Source organism: Macaca thibetana, chromosome 3 (assembly GCF_024542745.1).
Source record: "Macaca thibetana thibetana isolate TM-01 chromosome 3, ASM2454274v1, whole genome shotgun sequence".
In the NCBI taxonomy this organism is placed as follows: domain Eukaryota; kingdom Metazoa; phylum Chordata; class Mammalia; order Primates; family Cercopithecidae; genus Macaca; species Macaca thibetana.
The window spans coordinates 30619250-30644403 of record NC_065580.1 but is presented as its reverse complement, the minus strand read 5'-3'; the positions used below and the strand labels follow the sequence as shown (position 1 = coordinate 30644403).

The 25154-nt window shown below is 50.8% G+C and overlaps 2 protein-coding genes and 1 non-coding gene across 5 annotated transcripts in view; 1 reads left to right on the top strand and 2 right to left on the bottom strand.

Moving 5' to 3' along the window:
• The window catches only part of RBM28 (RNA binding motif protein 28), a 32566-nt gene extending 25539 nt beyond the window's left edge, over window positions 1–7027 (bottom strand). The window contains exons 1-7 of the mRNA XM_050782563.1: window positions 6793–7027; window positions 4142–4300; window positions 3725–3819; window positions 3221–3296; window positions 2748–2840; window positions 1619–1690; window positions 159–357 (exon numbers count right to left, since the gene is read on the bottom strand). Of these exons, the coding sequence (XP_050638520.1) occupies window positions 159–357; window positions 1619–1690; window positions 2748–2840; window positions 3221–3296; window positions 3725–3819; window positions 4142–4300; window positions 6793–6910 (812 nt within the window). The 5' untranslated portion in view covers window positions 6911–7027. The remainder of the gene's footprint in view (window positions 1–158; window positions 358–1618; window positions 1691–2747; window positions 2841–3220; window positions 3297–3724; window positions 3820–4141; window positions 4301–6792) is intronic.
• Window positions 7028–7163: 136 nt separating this feature from the next.
• LOC126951803 (U7 small nuclear RNA) lies at window positions 7164–7225 on the top strand. The gene has a single exon (XR_007724658.1). It is a non-coding gene; the product is annotated as a U7 small nuclear RNA (small nuclear RNA).
• A 5740-nt stretch (window positions 7226–12965) lies between these two features.
• PRRT4 (proline rich transmembrane protein 4) lies at window positions 12966–24157 on the bottom strand. Of its 3 annotated transcripts, XM_050782562.1 has the most exons (6): window positions 24091–24157; window positions 22040–22763; window positions 21849–21953; window positions 21381–21500; window positions 15098–15327; window positions 12966–14063 (listed from the first exon to the last, which is right to left on the bottom strand). In XM_050782562.1, the coding sequence occupies exons 2-6, from the start codon at window positions 22689–22691 to the stop codon at window positions 13875–13877; spliced, it is 1296 nt and encodes a 431-aa protein (XP_050638519.1). In that variant the 5' UTR covers window positions 22692–22763; window positions 24091–24157; the 3' UTR covers window positions 12966–13874. The 3 variants fall into 3 exon arrangements, with proteins under 3 accessions (XP_050638519.1, XP_050638517.1, XP_050638518.1); XM_050782560.1 differs by having other exon boundaries at window positions 12966–15327; XM_050782561.1 differs by lacking the exon at window positions 15098–15327.
• Between the last annotated feature and the right edge of the window lie 997 nt (window positions 24158–25154).

The window sequence follows — 25154 nt, the reverse complement described above, 5'->3', positions numbered from 1 at the left end:
GATCAGAACTAAGGATGTGGGCTGACAGAGGGCCTATTCAATTTCATTACACATGTCAATTCTGCAATGATGCAGGCAGAAAAAGATAGGAGAATTTTTCCTCTCGGAGGCAATCTTGAATCTTCCTCTGCCATCTCAGAAAAGGCTGAGCTGCTTACCTCTTCTGAATCTGCACAGGCTTGGTCACCTTTGATTCTATAATCTCCTCCTCTTCATCTTCATCTTCATCATCATCAACCTCATCTTCTTCTTCTTCTTCATCATCATCATCGTTTTCTTCCTCTTCCACATCCTCTTCCTCCCTGCCCTTCTTTTTAACTGATTCCTGATGTTTAGATTCATGGCTCTTTTCCTCACCTATGCAGGGAGGGAAAGAAAGTAGGAATTCATTTAATATCCAAAACGATGTTATTTTAACAAAAGTAACCAATATTCCAAGTTTCTGGTTTCATCCGTTTTACAGAACTTCGTATTTTTTTTTCCTGTATATAACAGGAGAAAGTATAAAGAAAAGAAAAAGCAAAAACAGAAATAAACAAAACTGTCATCACCCAGGTTCCTTTAGAGTTTGTCCCATTCATCAGCCTGAAGGTTCACCTGGCCCAGACTGAAAGAAGTGGCAACTGAGTCTCTCCAAACAGTCTACCATTTGTACATCACAGCCAGCAAAATGCTCACTAGGGGGCAAAGCCAAGCCATGAACTTTATCTCAGTGCATTCAATTCTCTGAGACCCTGGTGGCTTAACAGTACATTCTATTCTCTGAGACCCTTGAGGTTTTCTAAACCTCAAGTTTTAAGTTTCTCTATTCTTCACGTTCCATCACTCCTATTATGCACAGCCTGGAAAGAACAGCAAGTAAAGGGGACAATGAACTCAGGCTCACTCACAGCCACTCCCAAGAGGGGGCTTAGACTCAAAAGAGCCTAGGTTTTGGGACCAGAGGACCAAATGGTACAATATGAATTGACAAACAGACCTGGACTCACTTCTGAACCAGCAGGAATTCAGAGTTTTCCCTGAAAGCCCAGTCTCATTCCTTTGGTTAATCTTCCACAATAGTCTTACTCTGACAAGCAGGTTCTCTTACATTTGTTTTTTTTTTTTTTTTTTTTTTTTTTGAAAAGGAGTTTTGCTCTTGTTGCCCAGGTTGGAGTGCAATCGTGTGATCTCAGCTCATTGCAACCTCTGCCTCCCAGGTTCAAGCAATTCTCCTGCCTCAGCATTCCGACATTTTTTTTTTTTTTTTTTTTTGAGATGGAGTCTCACTTTGTCGCCCAGGCTGGAGTGCAGTAGGGTGATCTCAGTTCACTGCAACTTCCACCTCCCAGGTTCAAGCGATTCTCCTGCCTCAGCCTCCCAAGTAGCTGGGATGACAGGTGCCCACCAGCATGCCCAGCTAATTTTGTATTTTTGGTAGAGATGGGGTTTTGCCATGTTGGCCCGGCTGGTCTTGAACTCCTGACCGCCAGCGATCCACCCAAAGTGCTGGAATTACAGGCATGAGTCACTGCACCCGACCTTTTTCCTACACTTTTATCACGAACACAGGAGTTGTTTCAATACTCTCGCCCGGGTTATACAACACCCCTACTCACCCGACACTACCACATCTTACCTAGAGCAGAAACAGACTGTGTATCTTTATATTTATCCTTTGCCACAGCCCAATCCACAGCCACCGTCCGCCCTGTCAAACAGAAAAGTGGCATCAGAAAGGCTGTCCTTTTAACATCCCTACCTTTGTAAATGACCCCTAGTCATTACAGACAATAATGGAACCAGTGGCGACAAAGAAACTGCCAATGCAGGGAATGCTGGTCTTTAAACAAAGCTCCTAGTTGCTGCCTACTCCTTTTAACCCTTAACCTTTCAATCAATGAACACAAATTTTGCCTTTCTACATAGCCACCACACCTGGGATAAGATAGAGTTAAAAAATAAAGAATTAGAACTATGTTCCCACTTAGACTATCAGGAATCAAAATAGGCATTCTGGAATAATCTGCACCCTACTTGGAAGCTAGGACATCTCTAAGGCAATAACTTTTTTTTTTTTTTTTTTTTTTGAGACAGAGTCTTGCTCTGCCGCCCAGGCTGGAATGCAGTGGTGCCATCTTGGCTCACTGCAACCTCCACCTCCAGGTTCCAGTGATTCTCCTGCCTCAGCCTCTCGAGTAGCTGGGATTACAAGCGTGCACCACCACACCTGGCTAATTTTTGTATTTTCAGTAGAGACAGGGTTTCGCCATGTTGGCCAGGCTGGTCTTGAACTCCTGACCTCAGGTGATCCACCTGCCATGGCCTCCCAAAGTGCTGGGATTACAGGTGTGAGCCATCGCGCCTGGTCGGCAATAACTTCTTTAGGCACAGTACTTTATAAGTCAATATATAAGTCACAGTCAGTTTAATAAATAGCCCACAGATGCTGAACAGTGATCATAACCAAGGAGGAACTTAGATACCAACCTGCATCTATCAGCAATTATCTCAGGGACATTTTTCACTAGGGATTTTTAAATCCCAGGACACTCTCACCAAATAAAAGAAAGAACACTGGTAAGGGTTCTTTCAAGTTTAACCCTAAGATCAAGTTCTAGGAATATTTCACCTAAACAGCTACCATATTAGCAATGAGACTCTCAATAACGCAAACGTCTTTTGAAAGTGCAGAAAATGGGTTACTATACTAATTCACCAAAACACCACAAATATCTGGGTCAATGATATGGGTATAGAAAGCTTACCTTTTATCTCTTTCATGTTCATGCCTCTGAGAGCTTTACCTGCTTCTAGGAGGTTTTTGAACTGAACAAAAGCAAAACCACGCATCTTCCCATCTGTGTGCAAATGTACAAAGAAGTGAGAGGCGGCAGGAGGTAGCCAGAATACTAAGAAGGAAATTTACTGCAATTCAGGCCCAAAAGACAGTCCAAATCTTGCCAGCAGGCCAGCCCCTTCCCCAAAGCAATTGCTTACATCTTCTTCCTGAGTATACTCTGACTTGGACTTGGGGAGAGCAATGCACTTTCTCGAACTAACTCGCCTTCTAAAACTAATTGTGATTCAATGGAAAATATCATCAGGGGAATAAAAGCATTATTTGGGTTTTCATTAGTTGTCAAGCACTGTGCCAGATATTTCATATATATCATACATATTTGTTCAAGGGTAATATGTTAACTAATACAATCCACACCAAGTGAAGGTTCATTAGTACCTGGTTTCCTAGGGATATTTACTTCCAGGATAGCTCCAAATTGAGCAAATACTGTCTTCAAGTCTTCTTCTGAACACTGAAGCCAAAAGTGAAGAAAGAAAAAGAGAAATACAATCACAGCAATTAACATAAAACATCAACTACTAAATTCATTAATTATGAAAAACACAAATATGTTTACTTCGTTTTTTACTTTTGAGACCAGGACATCAAATGTTTCTAAATAGAAGACATTTAACTTTGTATCTAAGAGGCAAAAAGACAGATGTCTGAGAGCTTTTTCTGCCTTTTCTTTTTCAGTAGTAGTTCCCCCAAAAAGGAAAGCAGCTTCACACTTAGTGCCCTTATTACATAGGCCCACTTTCTGAATTCAACAGGCGTAAGGTTCATTCCCAGAAGGAATTAAGCCCAATTATACTATCTTGGTGAGGAGTTCTACTAATGATCACATCTTGGTTCTAAAAGCCTTCAAAACATGCAATGTTCATTTTCTCTCTCACTTACTTTAAAGCTCAGGTTCCGAATAATTAATCTGGCTTTCTTATCTGCCACTTTGGCTTTTTTGGCCTTCGGCTCCTTCTTTGGGCACTCTGAGTTTTCTAAAAAATAAGAGGTAATGGAATAAGGGCTCGAAAATCACCCACTTCTACACCACAATATCACAGAAAAAAAGCTACTGGTGACAGATGGCATTTACCACAGGGTTAAGTGTGGCAATACCAAGGAATACCAGATTTTTCAGATTGAGATGCAACAAAAGAACTAAAATGAGTATCACGATACACTGGATGATTTTGGAGATCAAAAAGAAATGCAAAAAGCTTTAAGTTCTAGAAGCTACCTCCATGCCTCCCTCTTTCATTTTCATAGTGCTCCTCCTCACCCTGAGAGAAAAACTTCCTTGGATTACTAGAAACTCACCATTTTTCCCCTTTTCCTTTGTCTTGTTCCTCAGTTTTTTCTTAGCAACAGTCACGTTGATCTTGCAACCTTCAAAGGTGGTAATCTCCTTGAGGGCCCTCTGAACATCTTCCAGCATAGAAAAAGTGACATAGCCAAAGCCTCGACATGCCTTACTCCCTGGAATAATGGAGCGGGGAGGGAGAGGAGGGGCAGTGTGAAAAGGACAGAATCACAAGCCAAGACCACTAAATGAGTAAATCCTCAAAGCCTAAGCTACAGGATATACTGCCAACCCATCTTGCTATCAGTTTGCCAAAAGTCTCAGGAGGGAGAGAAACAAGGGTGGTATCAGTGGGTATAAGCTCCCCACTTTGCTTAGAAACTGTTAGCCTTCCTCTTCTTTTACTTTGGTGTCTTTGCTGTTAGCTCCTCTTCTTCCCTCTCTCTTGATAATCCCAAGAACACAGAGAATCCATGACATACTAGGCCCTCAAAGAACTCAACATCATAAAGAACAAAACATCACCAAAGAAGGCAGGAAAGTTAAGGTATATGCTATGGCTTGAATGTGTCCTCCAAATTTCATGTGTTGGAAACTGAATCCCCAGTGTAGCAGTATTGAAAGGTAGAGTCTTTAAGAGGTGACTGATCAGAGGGCTCGGTCTTCAGGAATGGATTAATCAATTTATGGATTAATGGGTTAATGGATTAATGGGCTATCATGAGAGTGGAGCTGGGGGCTTTATAAGCAGAGGAAGAGAGACCTGAGCAAGCGCATTAGCATGCTCAGCCCCCTTGCATGATACCCTGCACTGTCTGGGGATTTTGCAGAGTCCCCACCAACAAGAAGGCTCTCACCAGATACAGCCACTAGACTTTGGACTTCTCAGCCTCCAGAACTTAAGAAATAAATTTTTCTTTACAAAGCACCCAGTTTCAGGTATTCTCTTATAAGCAACAGAAAATGGATTAAGACAGTATGGTGGCTTCAGGCCGGGCGCGGTGGCTCAAGCCTGTAATCCCAGCACTTTGGGAGGCCGAGACGGGCGGATCACGAGGTCAGGAGATCGAGACCATCCTGGCTAACCCGGTGAAACCCCGTCTCTACTAAAAAATACAAAAAAACTAGCCGGGCGAGGTGGCGGGCGCCTGTAGTCCCAGCTACTGGGGAGGCTGAGGCAGGAGAATGGCGTGAACCCGGGAGGCGGAGCTTGCAGTGAGCTGAGATCCGGCTACTGCACTCCAGCCTGGGTGACAGAGCGAGACTCCGTCTCAAAAAAAAAAAAAAAAAAAAAAAAAGACAGTATGGTGGCTTCAAAAATCGGAACACAATAATGCAGTCACTCCTCAAAATAGATCAGCAATAAATGCCTGAGGCCCTAACAAAAGAACCTCAAACGGCCGGGCGCGGTGGCTCATGCCTGTAATCCCAGCACTTTGGGAGGCCGAGGTGGGCGGATCACGAGGTCAGGAGATGGAGACCATCCTGGCTAACACGGTGAAACCCCATCTTTACTAAAAATACAAAAACTTAGGCGGGTGTGGTGGCGGGGCGCCTGCAGTCCTAGCTACTAGGGAGGCTGAAGCAGGAGAATGGTGTGAACCTGCGAAGCGGAGCTTGCAGTTATTGTGCCACTGCACTCTAGCCTGGGGAAAGGGCAACAGAGCGAGAGTTTGTCTAAAAAAACAAACAAACAAAAAAAACTTACATGATCTGCTACTCTAGATCTGGTCTCCTAATTCTCTTCCCTTCACTCACTTCACTCCAGTCACCCTGTCCTCCTAACCACTCCTCCAATATACCAGGCACACCTCTGCTTCAGTACCTTTGAGCTTGCTGTTTTCTCTTCCTGAATTGCTCTTCCTCCGGAGAGGCATGTGTTCACTCTCTCACCTCAGTCCGTCCTTCTCTGGCCACCCTATCTATACTGCCACTCTTCACCCCCTCTCCCCACTACATACATGCACATAGACTTTCTAACCCTTTTCCCTGGCTTTTCTCCTTAGCATTTGACATCATTTTCACTACACAGTTGGCTTATTTGTTTATTGGCTGTCTTCCCCACCTTGAAGACATAAGATCAAAGATTTTTTTGGTTTGGTGTTGTGCACTGCCGCATCCCCACGACCTACAACACTTCCTGGCACACAGTGGGTATTAAGTATATGCTGAATAAATGAATGAACGAGTGGATAGCATCCTGGCTAAGATGTCCAGGTCTAAGGATCAAATTGGGGGTCCACTACTTAATAGCTGTACAAACTTAAAGTTACTAAATTCCCCTAAATCCCGAATTCCTGTCTGTAAAATGAGATTACATCCGGTAAGATTGCTGAGAAAATTAAATGAGATAACCTGTACCAAACTGATCACTGTACCTGCCAATCAGGTGACTCTCAATAAGCCTTACTGATGCTCTAGTTAACTATTTTCATTCTTAGCGCGCATTATCAACAGAAAGCGCTATAGAAACGTAAGGGAATGATTTGCCCTTCATAAACCGACCCCCTATGAACGCATCTAAGGCAGAATCAGTTTGGAAAAGAAACTCAGTTCCCAGTCCCTTCTCTTCGGGGCGGGTAAAGGATGATACGGCTCCTTGAAGTTTGGGAAGGTGCCCTCGCTCGCGGGAAACCCCAGCATTATTCTCGACCGCCCCGCCCCCTACCTTTTTCAGTCACCACGAAGCACTGCTTCACCGGCCCCACCTGACTGAACAGTTCCTCCAGCTGCTCACTGCGGGCCGAAGGCGGGAGGCGGCCCACAAATAAGGTCAGGCTGGCCATGAGACCGGGAAACCCAAAGCGCGTGAGGACGCGAGCAAACTAGGCCGGCGCACGCGAGCCGAGAGGCTGGCTTTGGTAGGACAACCAAGCTCACGTGCCGAGAGATTCCGGAAGTGCTCGTTGCTCAAAAGAGATCGGAGGAAAACATGGTCAGGAAGGTGATAAAAGGTTCCGGAATGGCCGGGGCTCCGCCCCTTGCCCTAGCATCGCCCTCGCTACTTTTGTGTAAACTTGGCATCAATAATTTCTACCCTAGTGTTACAGCTTTTTTAGAATTTGACTAGCAGGCTTTCTGGTTTTTGCCGGAAAGCCTCCAAAAGGTAATTTTTTTTCTTAATATAAAAAATAAAAATATACAAACAATTTCTACCCTGTTTAAAAATCTCACCTCCAGATCCTCCCCAAAGTTAGCAGGACAGGCAGGAGAAGTCGTTTTTGCCCCGGGCCTAACTCAGGATCTGATATATTGGGTGTTTAATATTTTCTGAAGTGCCTCCACAAACTCCCAGATTACGTGCATAAAACACAACCGGAACACAAAGACGTAGACGTAGATATACCGTATACATCATTCGGACGATTCTCATTTTCGGAGAACATCAGTTGTTTGTCACCTCAGCCTCAAACAAACAAATTGTAGCTACTAAAATACACATAGACACAGATCGTACACAATTATTCTTTCAATAAATATATCCTGAGCTCCAACCATGAGCCAAGCATTAGGGATAAAATTGGTAAGCAAAGAAAAGACAGGGTCCCTGCCCTTATAGAGATTTCCGTCTAGTGGGGGAAACAGATTTTTTTTTTTTTTGCAGGGCCTCACTTTGTCAACCAGGCTGGAGTGCACTGGCACGATCTCGGCTTACTGCAGCCTCGACCTCCCAGCTTCAAACAGTCCTCCTGCCTCAGCCTCCTGAGTAGCTGGAACTACAGGTGCACCACCACACTCGGTTAATTTTTGTATTTTTTGTAGAGACAGGGTTTCACCATGTTGCCCAGGCTGGTCTCAAACTCCTGAGCTCAAGTAACCCGCCCCCCTTAGCCTCCTAAAGTGCTACGATTATAGGCATGAACCACCACACCTGGCTGGGAAGACTATTAGTCCAAAAATTTTTACAAATACATCACAGCACACACACTGCAAGACCACATCGAACACACTCAAAGCAAACATAACATCCAATTTAAACACAGAGACCTAGAACCCAGGTCCTCCTAGAAACAGAAGATCTTTGCCTCAAGTCAGCTCATCAGACAGACCCAAGGCTGAGAGATCTTAATTGGCCAGGAGATCTGGGTGCTCCTGGTTCTGGAATACAGAGAGCGTTTGCCATGCTACTGGGCTCAGAACCTGAATAGGTGCAAGAGAGCTACACCTTGCAGAACAACTAGCTCAAAAAAAAAGTACCCAAGGCCATTTAAAAAAAATTTTTTTTTTTAAACAGACTCTTGCTCTGTCACCCAGCTTGGAGTGCAGTGGTGCCATCACGGCTCACTGCAGCCTTGATCTCCTGGGCTCAAGCAATACTGCCGCCTCAGCCTCTTGAGAAGCTAGGACCACAAGTGTGCACCACCATGCCTGGCTAATTTATTTATTTTTTTGTACAGACAGTTCTCCCTATGTTGCCCAGGCTATTCTTAAACTCCTGGTATCAACCAATCCTCCCACCGCGGCATCCCAAAGTGTTGGGATTATAGGAGTGAGCCACTGAGCCCAGCCAAATCATTACTTTGAAATGGTAGTAACATGGCAGATAGAAAACTCAAAAACTTTATAGGTTTAGTACCTTTTATAAGGCACTATAGTGAAAATTAAGTTTCATGATCTCCTCAACCCCCATTCATTTTCAATACATTTTGGATGGCTAGATGACAGGTTGATAGCGATGGGAGTGGTTGATAGTGATGGGAGTGGAAATTGGGGGACACTAAACATCAGATTTATGAAGCTCTAGTGCAAAGTAAGTAACCTATGCTTAAAATAAAACTTCACAGTTATTTTTTTAAAATACAACTCACGGTCAGGGGCGGTGGCTCACACCTGTAATCCCAGTATTTTGGGAGGCCAAGGTGGGTGGATCACCAGATCAAGGGTTTGAGACCAGTCTGACCAACATGGTGAAACCCTGTCTCTACTAAAACTACAAAAATTAGCCAAGTGTGGTGGCATACGCCTGTAATCCCAGCTACTCAGGAGGCTGAGGCAGGAGAATTGCTTGAACTCGGGAGGCACAGGTTGCAGTGAGCTGAGATCGCACCACTGCACGCCAGCCTGGGTAACAGAGGAAGACTTGATCTCAGGAAAAAAAAAAAAAAAAATATATATATATATATATATATATATATATACACACACACACACACACACACACATACACACACACACACACATACACACACACACACATACACACATATATACACACACATATATACATATATATACACACACATACATATATATATATTAGTAATTGAAGAAAAATGTGAGCCCTTTAAAGATTTTTTAAGATTAGGAAACAAAACCAAGCCAAAAGGAGCCAAAATAGGACCTTAAGGTGGATGCCTAGTGGTTTCCCATTAACACTCTTGAAAAATTGCCCTTGTTTGACGAGAGGAGTGAGCAAGAGCACTGTGATGGAGAAGGGCCCTGTCTGTTGAAGCTTTCCCCCAGGCATTTTTCTGCTAAAGGTTTGGCTTTCTCAGAACACTCTCACAATAAGCAGATGTTATCATTCTTTGGCCCTCCAGAAAGTCAGGAAAAAAAAAAAAAAAGCCCTGTAGGCCCAGTGTGGTGGCTCATGCCTGTAATCCAGCACTTTGGGAGACCAAGGCAGTCAGGAGTTCGAGACCAGCCTGGGAAACATGATGAAACTCGGTCTCTACCGAAAATACAAAATATTAGCTGGGTGTGGTGGCATGTGCCTGTGGTCCCAGCTACTCTGAGGCTGAGGTGGGAGGATCGCTTGACCCTGGGGAGATGGAGGTTGCAATGAGCTATTGCACCACTGCACTGCAGCCTGGGTGACAGAGTGAGACCCCATCTCAAAACAACAATAAAAGTTTAAAAATAAATTTTAAAAAATTACGCAGGAAAGGAAGCTTTGAAATACAAACCAGATTTTTAAGGCTACTGTGTTAATCCTATCCAGGATAAAGAGAAACAAATAGACAAAGGCAATGGGATGGGTCATCTAACAAAGTTGGTTGGGTACTCCACATCCTCCCTCTTCCTTCTCCTTCCCTCCTGCCCACTCCTATCACCTTAGGAATTAAAATTCTACCCCCAAAGATTAAATTGTGAGCTTTAGAACCCCAGCTAGGGGAAGCCTTCCCTGTCCTGGCTGCAGTCTGCACAAGGAAAACAATCCTGAGAAGATTGTTGCAATATTCCTTTGTGAGACCCTCCACAAATGCTAAGTTTTAAATAGTTCTGATCCAACTCTTCCTTAATTTAGGACAAACCAAACTGCGTCTCTATGCCCATCAGGGGGCAGCAGCCACCCACAGTGCAGGATTCTGCGCTCTTCTGGGAGGACAACAGTGCAGCTGACCCTTTCTACCCTCCCCATGGTTCAGACCTGGTTCCCCGATCTGTCTCTCAGCCCCATCCCCTCCAATCCATTTCCATCAGGGCGGGCAATGGTTCTTTCCTCAGGAATATTTGCTCATCCATCTACCCAAGACACACGCAGCATTCTTTATTAAATAGCAGGAGCTGTGGTACCCTGCATCACACCAGAAATGTGGCTTCCAGGGGAAATAAACTGCTGGCCTCCTCCTCATCCATCACTGTGCAGGAACTGGGAAAGGTAGTAAGAGAGGGCTGGGCTGTTCTCAGCCAGCCTCTTCCATATCCCATCCCTCTAGCTCCACTCCGCCTGGCAAGCCAAACCTTCTTATCTTACAAAATAGTTCTTGGCCTTAGCACTTGTCACAACTATAATTAATTACTTGTGCTATTGTGATTATTTATGTCATTAGTTGTTTAACATCTGCCTTCCCCCAAAAGGCTTTCAATTTCATAAATTCATGGCTGGTGTCTACCTCGTTCACCTCTCTATTCCCAGAACCTAGTACATCGTAGGCATTCAGTAAATGTTCTTTAAGAGATCGAATGAATGAATAAATGAATGAAGGTGAGTTTGCCTTTCAGTCTCCACAATACCAAGACTTAGAACTGAAGGGTGTAGCCATTAGGTTCTACCTGGATTCCTCCTGGGAAACCCACTCTGGGTAAGAGACGAGGCATGAGACAAAAGGAAAGAGTCCTCTAAACGAAGTCTTGGCCTCTTTATGAAGTAAAAGGGCTGAGGTTATCCTTGCTGAGGAAAATCAAAGGAGTGTTGGAGCTGTATTCCCTAAACTCCCTCCTACCTCCCCCCAACTCCATTTAGAGCTGCCACATAGAAAAGGACCATATGTGCACGAGTGTGTGTGTGTGTGTGTGTGCGCGCGCGTGTGTGAAGAGAGAGAGAGAGACCAATAGACAGGCCAATAGAGAGACTGGCTGGGGTATTTGGGACTTGGACTGCTCTTTTGGGAAGTGTGTGCATGAACCCAAGGACCCTTGATGGGGAAAGTGAGCAAGAGAGAAAGGAGCTGGCAAGGACCAGTGTGAGGAAGAGGTGGCATTGAGGAGCGGAGTGTGAGCAGAGGCAGATGAGCGGCAGATGGAAGTGTGAGTTTGAAAGAAAGGGACCAGTTTCTTAGAGCAGCAACACTCCTTACATGACACAAAGCAACTCGGAAGCTGGGCCCACTGCAGCCACTACGATACCAGTGAGAAATGCCTGTAATTAGGAGGTTGGCAGTTCTCTGGGCCTCAGCCCAGAGTGAGGATGCAGCAAGAATTTCTGAGCCAAGCTGAGCCAGGTGATGGAGGAGACGCAATCAAAACCATTCTAGTCCCATCCCTCCACCGCACCGGCACCACCTCCCTCCCATTTCTCTTCCCCACTATGATTCTCCCTCTCCTCCAAACAACTGATTCCCCTCCTCCATCTGAGGTCCCAGGCCCTGGATGCTCCTTTCAGCCAAGACAGATGTTCATCTACAAGGAGAGTAGTGCTTGAATTCTTCCACTCCTGCATTGGAGCCGGTCTGGCCGAGGGCTCTACCCTCTCCTGGCTTCCCTGACTGCTTCCCTCTTGGCTCCCAAGCCTCCCTTCTCCAGTCCCCAGGAGCTGATGGGCAAAGTTGGAAGAAAAATCACGAGGTTCCTGTGTTTCCACTTTGAGCCTAGTGTGTATGCTCCTGCAGGTCTCCCTGTGATATGCAGGACAGCTGCCAAAACACTGTCAGATTTTTGTTTTCAAACCTAATCCACAACCCTGTTTTTGTGCTACTTGGAACCACTGCATTTTAGCCAAGTGACAAACACAAACCACAGAGCGCAGAGCCAAATGCTCCAGGCAAGGGAGGGATTACCGAGTGCCTGGTGGTTAGACGTGTTTGTGGGTCTCTGCACTGTAAATTTTGCTACAGGAGCTGGCTGGGCTGGACAGGGAGGATCTGCACCTATTAGAGATGAGAGCTCTTCAGGAGAAGGGGGAGGGGGTTGAAGAGCCCCTGTTGGTGGGTTAAAAGGTAGAAAGGTAGTTTCCTCTTTGTGGATCCCAAACTGTGGGAATATGGCAGGAAGGTTGCTGGGGATCCCAGCTCAAGGTGACCAGGACCTTTTACATGTGTCTCAATATTTCCATGAAGGACTTGACTCCTAACTAGCCCCCAGTCAATTGTGTACCAGGACCAGACTCCTAGGAATGCAGGCATTTCCACCAATGACGGTAGAGTTTCTGCCTCACCTCCCAGGGCCATGTCTCATCTCTGTGAAAAGCCACTTCCCAACGATTCAGAAGAGTCTTCGAGGGGCTGCTCCCAGGAACCTCACTCATCCCAGAAACAGGACAGGACTCGCTGGTCTCATATGAAAGTTCCTGGGGTCTGGAATGGACCCACCCCACCCAAGAGCTGCTTCTCTTCCACTTGTGATGGAATCACTGGTGCTGTTGCTCAATCGAGCTTTCCCAAGAAAGTCAGACCTTGCTCTTCTGAAAATATTTTATTGATAAATTAACTTTAAGAGCATTCCCCTCCCACCCAACTGCTGTAAAGTCTCCTAGATGGGTCATGGGCCCCTGTGGGTGTCACATGGAGGACAGGGAGTCCCACTCACACAGGGGTAGGATTCCTAGGCATGGCAGAGGTGGGTAGGGGGCCTGAGGCAGGTCCCAGGGTCCTCTGAGGACAGCCCCTCTCACTCAGCACCGGAGTGGGGAGTGGTGGTCAGGAGTGGAGCACCTTGGAGCTTTATTGCTGGTGAATGCCAAGGAAAATGGGACCCCTGCCAGCCTAGAATTGCAGCTGAGGGCATCAGCACCCAGGGCTCCAGAGAAGGTGGCACTGATTCCCAATCAATAGAGCTTGGCTGCTGACCCACCCACCCAGGGACTCCTGGATGGGGAAGGAATCTGGAGAGGTATCTTAGCCAGGCAGGGCTGGGGAAGGGTTACAGTGTGCAGGTCTCGGGCAGGGCAGGCTCCAGAAAGGGGTGTGTCGCAGGGTAGCAAGGTGGCCACCTCTTCACAGGTCTATGGTGTCGCTGCCCACGCTCAGCTCGTCAATCTGTCGGCAGGCGTCCAGGAACTGCTCCTGCAGCAAGGCCTCCTCGGCCTGCAGCTCAGAAGCAGGCTCTGGGGAGTCGCGAGAGGGTGGGGACAGGGCCTGGTAGGATCCTGAGGCCGGGAGGCTGGGGCTGCTTCCTGAGGGCCGCGGGGGACTGAGGACGCAGACCAGAGGGCAGCGCGGGGGCCGGTCGGGGCTGGAACACAGCAGCATGGACGAGCTGTCCCGCGAGAGTCCGCACAACGAGCCAGATGAGGCGCTGCTGCCTGCGGGCCAAGCCCCGGGGGAGGGGAGCTCCGCAGGCGCAGGGGAGCCAGGGGCCTCCCCTGATCTCTCACTGGGCCCGCTCCCGGTCTTCGTCCCCAGCGAGGCGGTGCGGTAGAGGCCGAGCCCAGGCAGGGCGTCCTCGAAGGCAGGGCCCTGGAAGAGGCCAGGCGCGAGCAGGGCCTCGCTGCAGAGGGCCTCCTCGATGCTGCGCCGCAGGTTGATTGGGGAGGGCGGGTGGAAGTCCACGGTGTAATCGCTGCAGGGAGAGGAGGCCGGGGACGGGGCGGGGTTGGCCGCCGCGCCTTCGAAGCCCCGGCAACCTCCGCCCTGGAGTAGGAGGTCGGGGCCTGGCTCTGCCAGCGCGCATAGCTGCAGCAGCTCCGCGTCGCCGCGCGCGATGGCGCTCCCCAGGGGCTCCTTGTCCGGGGGCCCAGTGACCCAGCCTCCCGGCAGCAGCGGGGCCGCGTGGCCCGGGGACAAGCGAAAGAGCTTGGCCCAGCAGCGCGCCGGCACACGGGGACTGCAAAGTGCGGGGTAGAGGCCCAGCAGCGCCAACGGGAGCGCGACGCCCACCTCGCCCAGGCGCAGGCCTAGCTGGAAGGCCCACCAGGGCCAGGGCCCTTCCAGGCCTGGTTGGCCGCCGTAGCCCAGGGCGTGCAGCACCTCATAGCCCTGCAGGGCTCCGCTCAGCAGCCCGAAGGTGCCTGCAACCGGGGCAGTGCGCGCCGCGCGCCGCCAGGACTCCCGCGGGGCGAAGGGGCTGCGCGCCTGCGGCAGGGGTGTGGCACCCTTGAAGCCCGACCCCCCTAGGGGAGCCCCGGCCCGCCGCCGCCGCCCGCCCCAGCAGGAGAGCGCCAGCAGCAGCCCCGAAAGGAAGGCGGCGAGGAAGGCGTGCAGCCCGCGCGAGGCGAGCCGCAGGGGCCGCAGCGGGCGATGCGCGGCGCTCCCGAGGGCGGCGGCGGCCGCCAGCCCCAGCCCCAGGAGCAGCAGTGCAGCCAGGCCAGCGGGGCACCGCGGCGGGCGCGGCCGGGACAGCAGCAGGCAGGCCAGCCCCAGGCCGGCAGCCAGGCAGGGCAGCGGAAGGTCCTGCAGCAGCAGCCAGGCGAGCGTGGGCAGTCGATCCCTGTGCCCATAGGCGTCGTAGAAGAGCGGGAAGGCCCGCGTGGTCCCGGCTGACAGCAGCAGCAGGTCCAGCAGCGCCAGGCAGGGGGCGCTGGGCGGGCAGCGCCAGGGCAAGAGGGCCAGAGCCAGCAGCGCCAGCAGGGCAACCAGGCCGAAGAGCGCGCCTACCCCATACACGTGGGCTTCCCAGGCCAGCCCCCAGCGAGCCCTGGCCTCTGCCCAATTGGCATCCAGGGTCAGGAAAAAGAGGGGCCTCGGGGCCTCGGGAGGCTGCCCCTCGCGTTCAGGCAATTCTCCCGCGCTGCAGGGCCCTGGCCCACACTCTGGCTGCCCCGAAGGGTTCCCGAGGCTGGCAGAAGAAGAGAGGTCATCTGGGCCAGAGGTGGGGACTGTGGGGTCTGTGGGCAAAGAAGGTTTGACTGAGGCAATCATGCAGCCCTGCCCCTGCCCACCCCGCAGGCAGTAGCCTGAATGCCAGTCAGAGTCCCCTAACATATTCAGGACACACTTGTCTTACATATGAGACTCACCCCACCTCTTGGCCTCTCACCTTTCCCTCCACCGTTCCCCTATTCAATGTCTTCGCTGGAGTTTCAGCTGTCATCCTTCCCCTCTTCCTCCTCCTGCTTCTCCCCCTCTGCCTCGACCCCCCAGCTGCCTGCTTGACTCGTTTGTGATTCTACTAAGAGTTTTTCTTTGAAGTCACAGAACTTTACAACTACAAGGAACCTTACACACCCTCTCCAAGGAAGTTTCATGAGAACAGGGATTTTGTTTCTTTGCTCACATCTGAATCTCCATACTTAAATTAGTTTCTGTCACACAGTTGGAATTTAGCAGATATTCATTGACTAAATGAATCCCTGTACTTGCCAGATGAAGATACTGAAGCTCTTCTGAGAGGCAAAGTGATCTACCTAAGGTCACAAATGGGCAGAGCTGCACCTAGAACCCAGGTCTGAACATCAGTCTGAGCCCCTTTCTGTGATTCCAAAGCCTCTTTCTAACATTAGTGTGCCTATCTCTTGTTCTGCACCCCTGACTCCCAACCCCCAACTTAGTGCTAGGAGGAGCTTCCCCTGCCCTTTTTCAACTACTCCCCCACCTTGTCTTCATCTCAAGGAAAAGCCCACATACGTGCATACACACACACACACACGTGCACGCACACACACGTGCACGCACACACACACATTCAGCAGGGGAGAGGTAAGATACTGCTGTCTCAGCACTCTAAGGAAAACATCATTTCTCCTTATTCATTGGCCTTCCTGCCTGCTACACCCCAAGCCTTAGCCTATCCATGGCTGTGACCCGTATCCTGCCTCATCCACAGAGCCACTGGTCTAAGTTTCTTAATATAGATGCCTCCATGCTTCTCCCCACACTGTACAGAAGGTGACATTGAGATGGACTCCTCCAGGTCTCAAAAGGTGCCCTTAGGAACTCCCAGGGAGGAACTCTTGGGGACATCACAGTGGGATAAAATGCCATCTGAGTAAGTGAGCCCCTCAGTTGCTCCGGGGTTTCCTATCTTGGGTCCCTAGCCCCATCCTGTGCTCTAATGCCTTCCCATATCCCTTGGAAAAAGGGAAGTCAACTAAGAGAGGGTAAGGAGTAAGATCCTTAATTCTACTCTTCTGGAGCAAGAGAGGAGTTGGGTAGAGTTAGACTCAAGGATTCTCCCCAGGGCCAGGCAGCAAGGGAAGATGCTGGAATCTGAACCTCTACCTGCCCTCACCTACAGATTCAGCAGGACCGCAGCCACAGGCAAGGGTGGAAGAAGAAAGGGTGGTGGTGAAGGATGTGGACAGCCTGGCAGGGATGGGTAGGGGGACAAAAGACAGATGTAGAATGTGAGGGCAGGGTGTCTGACAATCACCCAACTGCCTGGCCCTGCCTTGGCCATGCCCCAACTGGACAACACAGGAAGACCCCAGGAGCACCCCTAGCCACAGGCAGGGCCAACTCATGCAGGGGACGCTCAAAACATAACAGTTCTAGGCCGGGCGTGGTGGCTCATGCCTGTAATCCCAGCATTTTGGGAGGTCATGGTAGGCAGATCACCTAAGGTCAGGAGTTTGAGACCAGCCTGGTCAACAGGGCAAAACCCCGTCTTTACTAAAAATACAAAAATTAGCCAGGCGTGGTGGCATGCGTCTGTAATCCCAGCTACTCTGGAGGCTGAGGCAGGAGAATCGCTTGAACTGGGGAGGCGGAGGTTGCAGTGAGTGGAGATCGTGCCTCTGCACTCCATCCTAGGTGACAGAGCGAGACTCTGGCTCAAAAAAAAAAAACCCAAAAAACCAAAACCAAAAACAAAACACACACACACACACACACACACACACACACACACACACCAGTTCTTAAAATAATAAATATATAAAAGATAAACAAAAAACACAAGAGTTCTGAGAACAAGTAAAAGGAAAGAGTGAGGGGGCTGAGAGGTGGCTCTGAGAGAAGGAAAGGGATGATGCAATTGGACAACTGGGGAGGGCAGAAAGGAAGCAGCCAAAACATTAAATATACACAGCTCACTGCCAACCGCAAGTGGCAGCATGCACCCTGGTTCCCAGTCCATCATGTCCTCAAATCTGAAATGAGTAAGAGTACCTACTGTATAGGACTATTGTGAGAAAAATGAGACAATGTGTGTAAAACTCTCAGAGAACCTGGTGCATCATGATCCCTCAATCAAGATTGTGTCGTTATCATGATCATCAGCTAATGTTCATCACTGATCCATCATCTGTTTGTGTGTTGTCACTGTGACTACCTCTGGTCTCAAACAGGTTCTTAATTCAACTAACTAATGGCTGCAGTCTGTTTTCAAAGCCTTTCAAAGTCCTAAACTTTCTTAGAAAGACAACAATTAGTCAAATAGTGAACATCAACACATTGTCTCACTTTATGAACTCTGTTTAAATAATACCTTTGTTTTGTTTGTTTGTTTGTTTGTTTGTTTTTGAGAAACGGTCTTGCTTCATCACCCAAGCTGGAGTGCAGTGGCATGATCTCGGCTGACTGCAACCTCCACCTCCCGGGTTCAAGCGATTCTCCTGTCTCAGCCTCCCAAGTAGCTGGGATCACAGGTGCGTGCCACTGTGCCTAGCTAATTTTTGTATTTTTAGTAGAGACGGAGTTTCACCATATTGGCCAGGCTGGTCTCAAACTCCTGACTTTGTGATCCACCTGCCTTGGCCTCCCAAAGTGCTGGCATTACAGGCGTGAGCCACCATGCCCAGCCAAATAATACCTTTCTGATGGCCTACTCACCCCTTAACACTAATAAAGACACCAGTCATCAATTAAATGAGAAACTACTTAGCTGGGAATGGAGAGCTTGCTGATCAGGTGGCATAGGTCTGGCAATGGCAGGATCAAATGCACACACCACCTCACCCCTCATTCTTTGGTCCCTTCAGATGCTCTTGCCCAACCCACTTCCTCTGCAAAGTGATTAGGTTTGCTCCATCTCTCTTTGGCCTCTGTGGCCTCTGCAAAGGGGCAGGAAAACATGACCTGGGAGCCCACAGTCTGCTCCAGCCTGTCACCCCCTCACCACACCCTCTTTGTTCACTGTACAGATAAGTGCAGCTGTCAGAGGTTGGCTCCAATTCACCCTCTTCCATCTTTACTTCTCACCCATGGGCCACAGGAAACCTTATTTCTCATCTCTATACCTAAGCTCTATGGCAACTACAGCAAATTTCAACATTCATAAGAATCCAGGCTGGGCATGGTGGCTCAGGCCTGTAATCCTAGCACTTTGGGAGGTCGACGCGGGCAGATCGCAAGGTCAGGAGTTCGAGATCAGCCTGGCCAACATGGTGAAACCCCGTGTCTACTAAAAATACAAAAATTAGCCGGGCATGGTGGTGCGCGCCTGTAATCCCAGATACTCAGGAGGCTGAGGCAGGAGAATCGTTTGAACCTGGAGGTTGCAGTGAGCCGAGATCACACCACTGCACTCCAGCCTAGGCGACAGAGCAAGACTCCATCTCAAAAAAAATAAAAAATAAAAATAAATAAAAAATAAAAATAAAAATAAAATAAAATAAATCCAGAAAAGGAATAAAAACGAGATAATAGGCAAAGTACAGGGATGGCTCAAGGGTCATAAAAGGAGTTCTGAAGTAGGAACATGATCCCAGGGGTCAGAGCATGCTCTGCATGCCCCACACTGGTCCAGCTGTGAATGGAGACGGGTGGAAAAAAAAACCTGGCTTCTGCCTTTGTAGGGTCCACTTGACCTCATCTCTCATCTCCCCATTGGAGGCTTCTCCAGAAACAGCCTTCAGTTTTCCCCAAAAGAGTCCAGAAGATAGTCATCTCTGGTCTTCCCTTCCCAGGATCCCTCTCCTGAGCAAGCCTCCTCTACTGGGAGGTCCCATTCTGGCCCTGTGGGCCCTCTTGACCTCAGTGATGAGGGAGGAGAGGAGATATCAGTGTGAATAACTGGTGAGGCAGGAGCTGGCTGGGGAGGAATTGTGGGAGGGAACAGTTTGATTCATGGAAAAGTCAGGCCTGATTATCCACCAGCTGCCCAGATCAAAGGGCTGGGAATCATGTCTCCACTCTGGATGCTGGAAGCTACAGCCCATTTAGTGGCCTGGCCCCATCCCTCTCCCCACCCCCACCTCCAGGATCATGGAGAGTGGTTACACTTTGTAGGGGTGGCACTCAAAATATTTAGCAATTGAGTTGGCACGGGTGCCAGCCAATCAGAACTGACACGAGCCAGAGTGGTCAGGGAGTGGAGGGGAACCCTCTGTGGACTAAAGGAGGTGGGCACTGAACACCAGTATGAAAGTCGCACACTGATTAACTGGATAACTGTTCTGGTGTGTATGGGCTGAATACAGGCTCTGTCCAAGGTGAAGGGGACCTAATGCAAGGAGGGCCTAGGAGTCAAAGGTTAGTTGCACCTAGGTTAGAAAGATTCTAGAGGCAACACAGAGAGACTCCCTTTGTATGGTAACTGCTTGATACAACTCCACACACACACACACAGAGTTGGTCAGAGCAAGGCCCATTGGCATTCTCTCCAGGAGGCCTGTAGCTCTCCTGGGTTTACTCAGAGGTGCAGTATCAGAGGCTGGGTTCCTGCAGCTACCAGGGAGGAGGGAGAATGAGGTGGGGCCGCCAGCCTGCCCGGCTGCACTGCTTCTGATACTGTCCAGACTCATTAAACCTGCCTGGCCAGCGCTGTCACCAAGGCCGACAGACTGCCAGCCAGCATCCTTCCCCTGAGGCACAGAACCTGCCCCCCACCCCCAATCACATCCTGCCCCTGCTGCACGCTGGGCTGAACAGGGGCATAGCAGGCCCCTCACCCACCATCCAAAGGAGTGCAGTGACTGTGGCTGGAGTGAGCCAGAGAACCAGGTCATGGGTTAAGTCTGGAGCTGGAAGAAGCTGGGGAGACCAGTGGTTTCCACTGCTGAGCCTAGTGTGGGGTGACTGAGAAGTTTCACAGCCGCAGTAAACCTTTTGCAGAGCAAAGCTGGGCCTGAAAGCCCCTCAGTCCCTCTGCATGACTCCCTGCCTCATCCACCAGAACCTCTCCTCCAGCACCTGTGCCCTCTGCTGTGTGGGTTGTGTTGTCCCACCACTGCCTGGGGCCAAGGCTGAGGTTTCTGAGAGGTAGGGTCTGGAAGTGGATTTGGGATGCAGTGGGGGAGAGAAGCAAGGTTAATAGCTACTATTTAATGAGCCTCTCAGCATCATGCTAAGAGCTTTGCAATAACTAGCAAGTACCATTATTAAACCCTGGGTCTATGAGAAAATTTAGGTTCAGAGAGGTTAAATAATGTGCCCAAAGTCACTAGCTAGTAAGTAAGTAAGTAAGTAAGTAAGTAAGTAAATAAATAAATAAATAAATTGAAAAGCCAGGTCTCAAGATTCCTGAGCCTGTGGTCTTTCCTCTGTACCACCAGCTTGTCTATGTGCATGTTCTGAAAGGCTCCCTTGAACGAAGGTGGCATCTGCCTGCTCAAGGTCTCCTCCTCAGTGTCTTCCCAATGAGAGACCCAGCTCTGCCCATATTTGACAGCATGTCATGTCAGATCAGACAGCAAAGGAAAGAGCCCCAAGGTTGGTGGGGAGTCAGGTCAGGCAGATTGGAGTGGAGGATGGGGTTAGTGCCAGGGCTGTGGAAATCATGAAGAAGTTCCTGTGTCTGTCCCTGATACATCTGTCTACATCCTGCTGTGCCTCTCATTGCAAAACTCTCAGGGGACCATTACTTAACTCTGTGTGGGACTTTCTCCAGCAATACTTGCTCTCAGACCATTCATATATATCTCCATGGTGATGATGAAAAGAATGATGATTATGATTATGATGGCAATGAAATAAAAGGGTTCCAGAACACTGATGAGTGACTAGCATGTAGTAAGTGCTCAATAAATAATTGTCAAGTTCAAATGAATTGGATACTTACCTAATGAAGTTGTTGCAATCGAGGCAAAACTTAGGGAAGCAGCTGGGTCCAGAGGACTTGGGCTGGAGAGCTTCCTCTCCAGGGAGTATGGGGGTGGGGACAGAGTGGTGCCAAGGAACCCTGCAAAGGGAGCACATGGGGCTTGAGTGCCACCCCACCAACCAGCCTTGCCTCTGAGAGTTTGGAGAAAATTATGTCCTTTCCCAGAGTGTATCCTAAGGAAGTCACTGTCCCAGGAATTTAGCCACATGCTAAGCTTATGTACACCATGAGCTAAGCTACAAAGAGCAAACCAGATTCAGTATGGCAAAGAGAATACTCCTTCTGTGGAAGTAGTAGCCCATATCCTAGGGCCTGGAAGAAGCAATACAAGAAAGTAAAAAAAGAAAGGTACTTGTTAGGCCCCTAGCACAGTGCTTGGCACGTAGAGGTGTTCCACGATTGTTTACTGCAATGAAATAAACTCACCCAGAGAACGTGAAACTTCAGAGGCAGAGCTTGTGGATGTAGTTTCACCTGGGGGGCTCAGGCCAGAGAAGTTCCGGAGTGGGGACAGAGTAGTACCAAAGAATCCTGCAAAAGAAGCCCAGGCTGAAGCTGCCTCCTACCTGCCAGGGGTGCCCAGCAGGGGCTTTCCTTGGGATGGGGTGGTTACTCACCAAAGGGTCCCAGGCGCCCAGCAATCTCTGCCAGGCTGGCCCGCAGGCTGGGCAACAGGGGCAGCGTTCGATGCCCAAGTGTGGGGGCTGCACCTGCTCTCAGGGCCATGTCAAACTTCAGCTCCAGCTCATTCTGGTGGGGCTTGGGAACACTGGATGGAAGTGCTGTCGCAGTCAGAGCAGTGTCCCAGGTCACAGTGTTCCTCCTGGTCTGATAGGGGGCAGTGGTCCAGTCGCTGGGCCCAGAGCGCCGGGATGTGGACTCCGGGAGCAGGGAGGAGGCCTGGGGCTTTGAGCCGCCTTCAGCGGAGCCCCATTCAGTGAGAGAGTTCCCCGGGGAGCCCACCAGCAGTTCCCAAAAGGGGTCAGTCCTCAGCCCACTGGCCACCTCTTCCGCTGGCTCCTGGCCTGGCCCAAGAGAGAGTGGCTGGGTCTCTGTGACAGGGCTCCCCCAGACAGCAGCAGGTCCCCGAAGATGGAATTGGAAGTTAAGTCCCAGGTTGAGAGACAGCATAGAGGCCTCACTTTGAGGTGGGGGGGTCAAAGCGGTGACAGGGGCACCTGGGATGGAGGAGGCGGGCTGGGGGCCCACAGTAGCAGCAAACAGGACGCAGCAGAACAGTCCCAGCCCTAGACAGCCATGCCTGGCCATGGCCCCACCTGGCTTTGGGTGGCCTTGGTGGGCAGGGACTCAGTTCTTCAGCACCTTTTGAGCAGGAAGGTCCTGGAGAGAGGAGAGGCCGTGTGAGCCCTGGCTGTGGCCACCGTCTTCCCTTTCCCAGGATGGGGTTCCCCAGAGAGAGGCTTCTGATCTCAGAGAAGCAGGTAGTGCGGGTAGGATGCAAAGTGTCCTGCCCATGGCTCTGGCTCTTCTTGCTGGGCCCTTCCTGTACCTTCAGGCCCCAGCACAAATCCCTGCCTGGGGGTTCCTCCTTCCCCATCTGCTCATGCAGAAACTGGGGTCTGACTGCAACCAGGGACCCTCATCCTTAACCAGTAGTAAAAGGGATGGACTTGGGCTTCCAGATGTGGATTCCTCCCTTCCTTCCGTCTGCTGAGCCTCAAGTATTTACGGAGGCTTACCATGTGCCCAACACCCTTCTGGGCATATAACTGTGAACAAGCAAGCCCCTCCGATGTCTTGCCTATTCCAACCCCCACCTCCCGCCCCAGCCAGAAGTGCTGGCACTCTCACTCTCAGACCCCAGGGGGCACAGGGCCTCGGGAGGGGTGAAGCCAGCGCTGAGTGATCTGGCCCAGTCCGAAGGCCGCCCAGCCTCTGGCCAGAGAAACAAGGTTCCCAATCTGGCAGAAGCACCTTCCCTCCAGCCCCTCCCCTTTCCTGGGTCTAGGCTTGTTCCCTTCCCCAGGACCCTAGAAGTATTCGGGGTAGGGGCAGCTTGGCGATCTCTGGCTTCCTGGAGGAGAACGCCAGGCAGGCAAGCTGGGTGAATGGCAGGCAGCTGCGGCGGACTCCTACCCCCTCCCCAGAACTCTCTCCTCCATGCGCACACATCTGGTGGGGGAAGGGAGGGTGAGCCAGGGACACACGTGCACCCGGCACCCTTACATCACACACATAGCCACACCTAGCGCCCGTGACACACTCACCCTTCACACACCCCTGCCCCTGCACACACACACACATACACACACACACACACACTCCGTCCTGCCAAGCCCCTCTCCTTCCTGCATGGGTTCAGACTCAAGCTCTGTGACCTCCCGGCCTCCCCTGTCTCACACACACACACACACACACACACACACACACGGCATGTACTGTACAGAGAGATGCACACCCCCTACACACATTCACACACACAGACACATGCCACACACCGCCATACCCCCACACTCGTACACGCCCACCACCCCTCGCAGGCACACATGCACACACGCGCGCGCACACGCACACACACCCCCAGCCTGAACCGGCCGCCCTGCTCCCCGGGGTCCCTCCAGCAGGCAGGTCTCCTCGCCGAGTCCCGGAAAAGGGGTGGTCATGGTGGCCCTGGCGCCCAGCTGGGCAACGCTCCGTGGTGTCTCACCGCTTCTCTCTGCTGTGCCCAGCGCTCCGACTGAAGATCCGGACTCCCAGCTCCCGGCGCCCCCTCGCCTAGTCCAGAGACCGCAGCCTCGCCGCCCCGCTGCCCCTGATCCGCCCCTGGCCCGGCCCGCGGCCCGCAGCGCTCTCACCAGGCGGGCGGCCCGGCCCCGCGCTCCGCGCTCCGCGCTCCGCTCTCCGCGCTCCCTCCGCGCGGCGCCGCCTCCTGGCTCCCAGCCTCGCTGCCCGGCGAAGCCGCCAGCGCCGGAGCTCCGCGGCAGCCCGCTCTGACGGCCCTCCCTCCTGCCCGCCCTTGCTCCCGCGCCCTCCCTCCTCCTCCTCCTCCTCCTCCTCCTCCTCCTCCTCCTCCCACCCAACCCTCCGCCCGCCGTCCCCCCACACCCGGGCGGGCAGGCAGGCGCGCACAGCAGCGCGGAGCCGCGGCCACCTCGGTGTCGGGCGCCTACACGCGCGCTCATTCACCCAGCGCTGTCAATCAACCACGGCGGGCTCCTCACTGTGAGCCTGGCGAGGGCAATCACACACTCCCAGGGCGGCACAGCACACACATCCACACGCGCGCCTTGGCCAGGAAACACACTCGCAGGCCGGAGGGTGAGCGCACACACACGCACACATGGCAGCCTGCCCAGGATGGCACCCTGGGCAATAAGAGCCCCACCGTTTGCTAAGTAGAAGTACAACGGGCACTTCTACTTCCTTTATCTCATGAGTCCTCACCGCAACCCTGTGTATGTCCGCACTTTGCAGATAGTTAAATGAAGACACAGAAAATTACCGCATTTGCCCAAGATTGCACAGCTTGGTAGAAACTGGAACCGTCTCCCTGCCGGCCCTCTGCACTACCAGGTGGTTTTCAACAGTTGCACTGCTACACAGCAGTGCCTCCAACACTTCACAGGTGAACTGTCAAACGCCATTCCCTGTGCGACGTGTCTTTTCGCTAAAACGGATCTCTCAAAAATACTGTTTCAGAAATGGTTGCCAGAAAGAATGGTGAGCTAAGCTGCTTGTGAGAAGTGGATTACAACTGATTTCTAGTAAAAG

What these genes read in the sequence shown, in the direction of transcription:
- PRRT4 (XM_050782560.1), bottom strand. Translation starts at nt 22,691, where the DNA reads ATGGCCAGGCATGGCTGTCTAGGGCTGGGACTGTTCTGCTGCGTCCTG. An exon ending in TGAAGTTTCACGTTCTCTGG is followed by an intron (nt 21,501 to 21,848) that starts GTGAGTTTATTT and finishes CTCCCTTTGCAG; the next exon opens with GGTTCCTTGGCACCACTCTG. An exon ending in GATTGCAACAACTTCATTAG is followed by an intron (nt 15,328 to 21,380) that starts GTAAGTATCCAA and finishes CTTTGCCCACAG; the next exon opens with ACCCCACAGTCCCCACCTCT.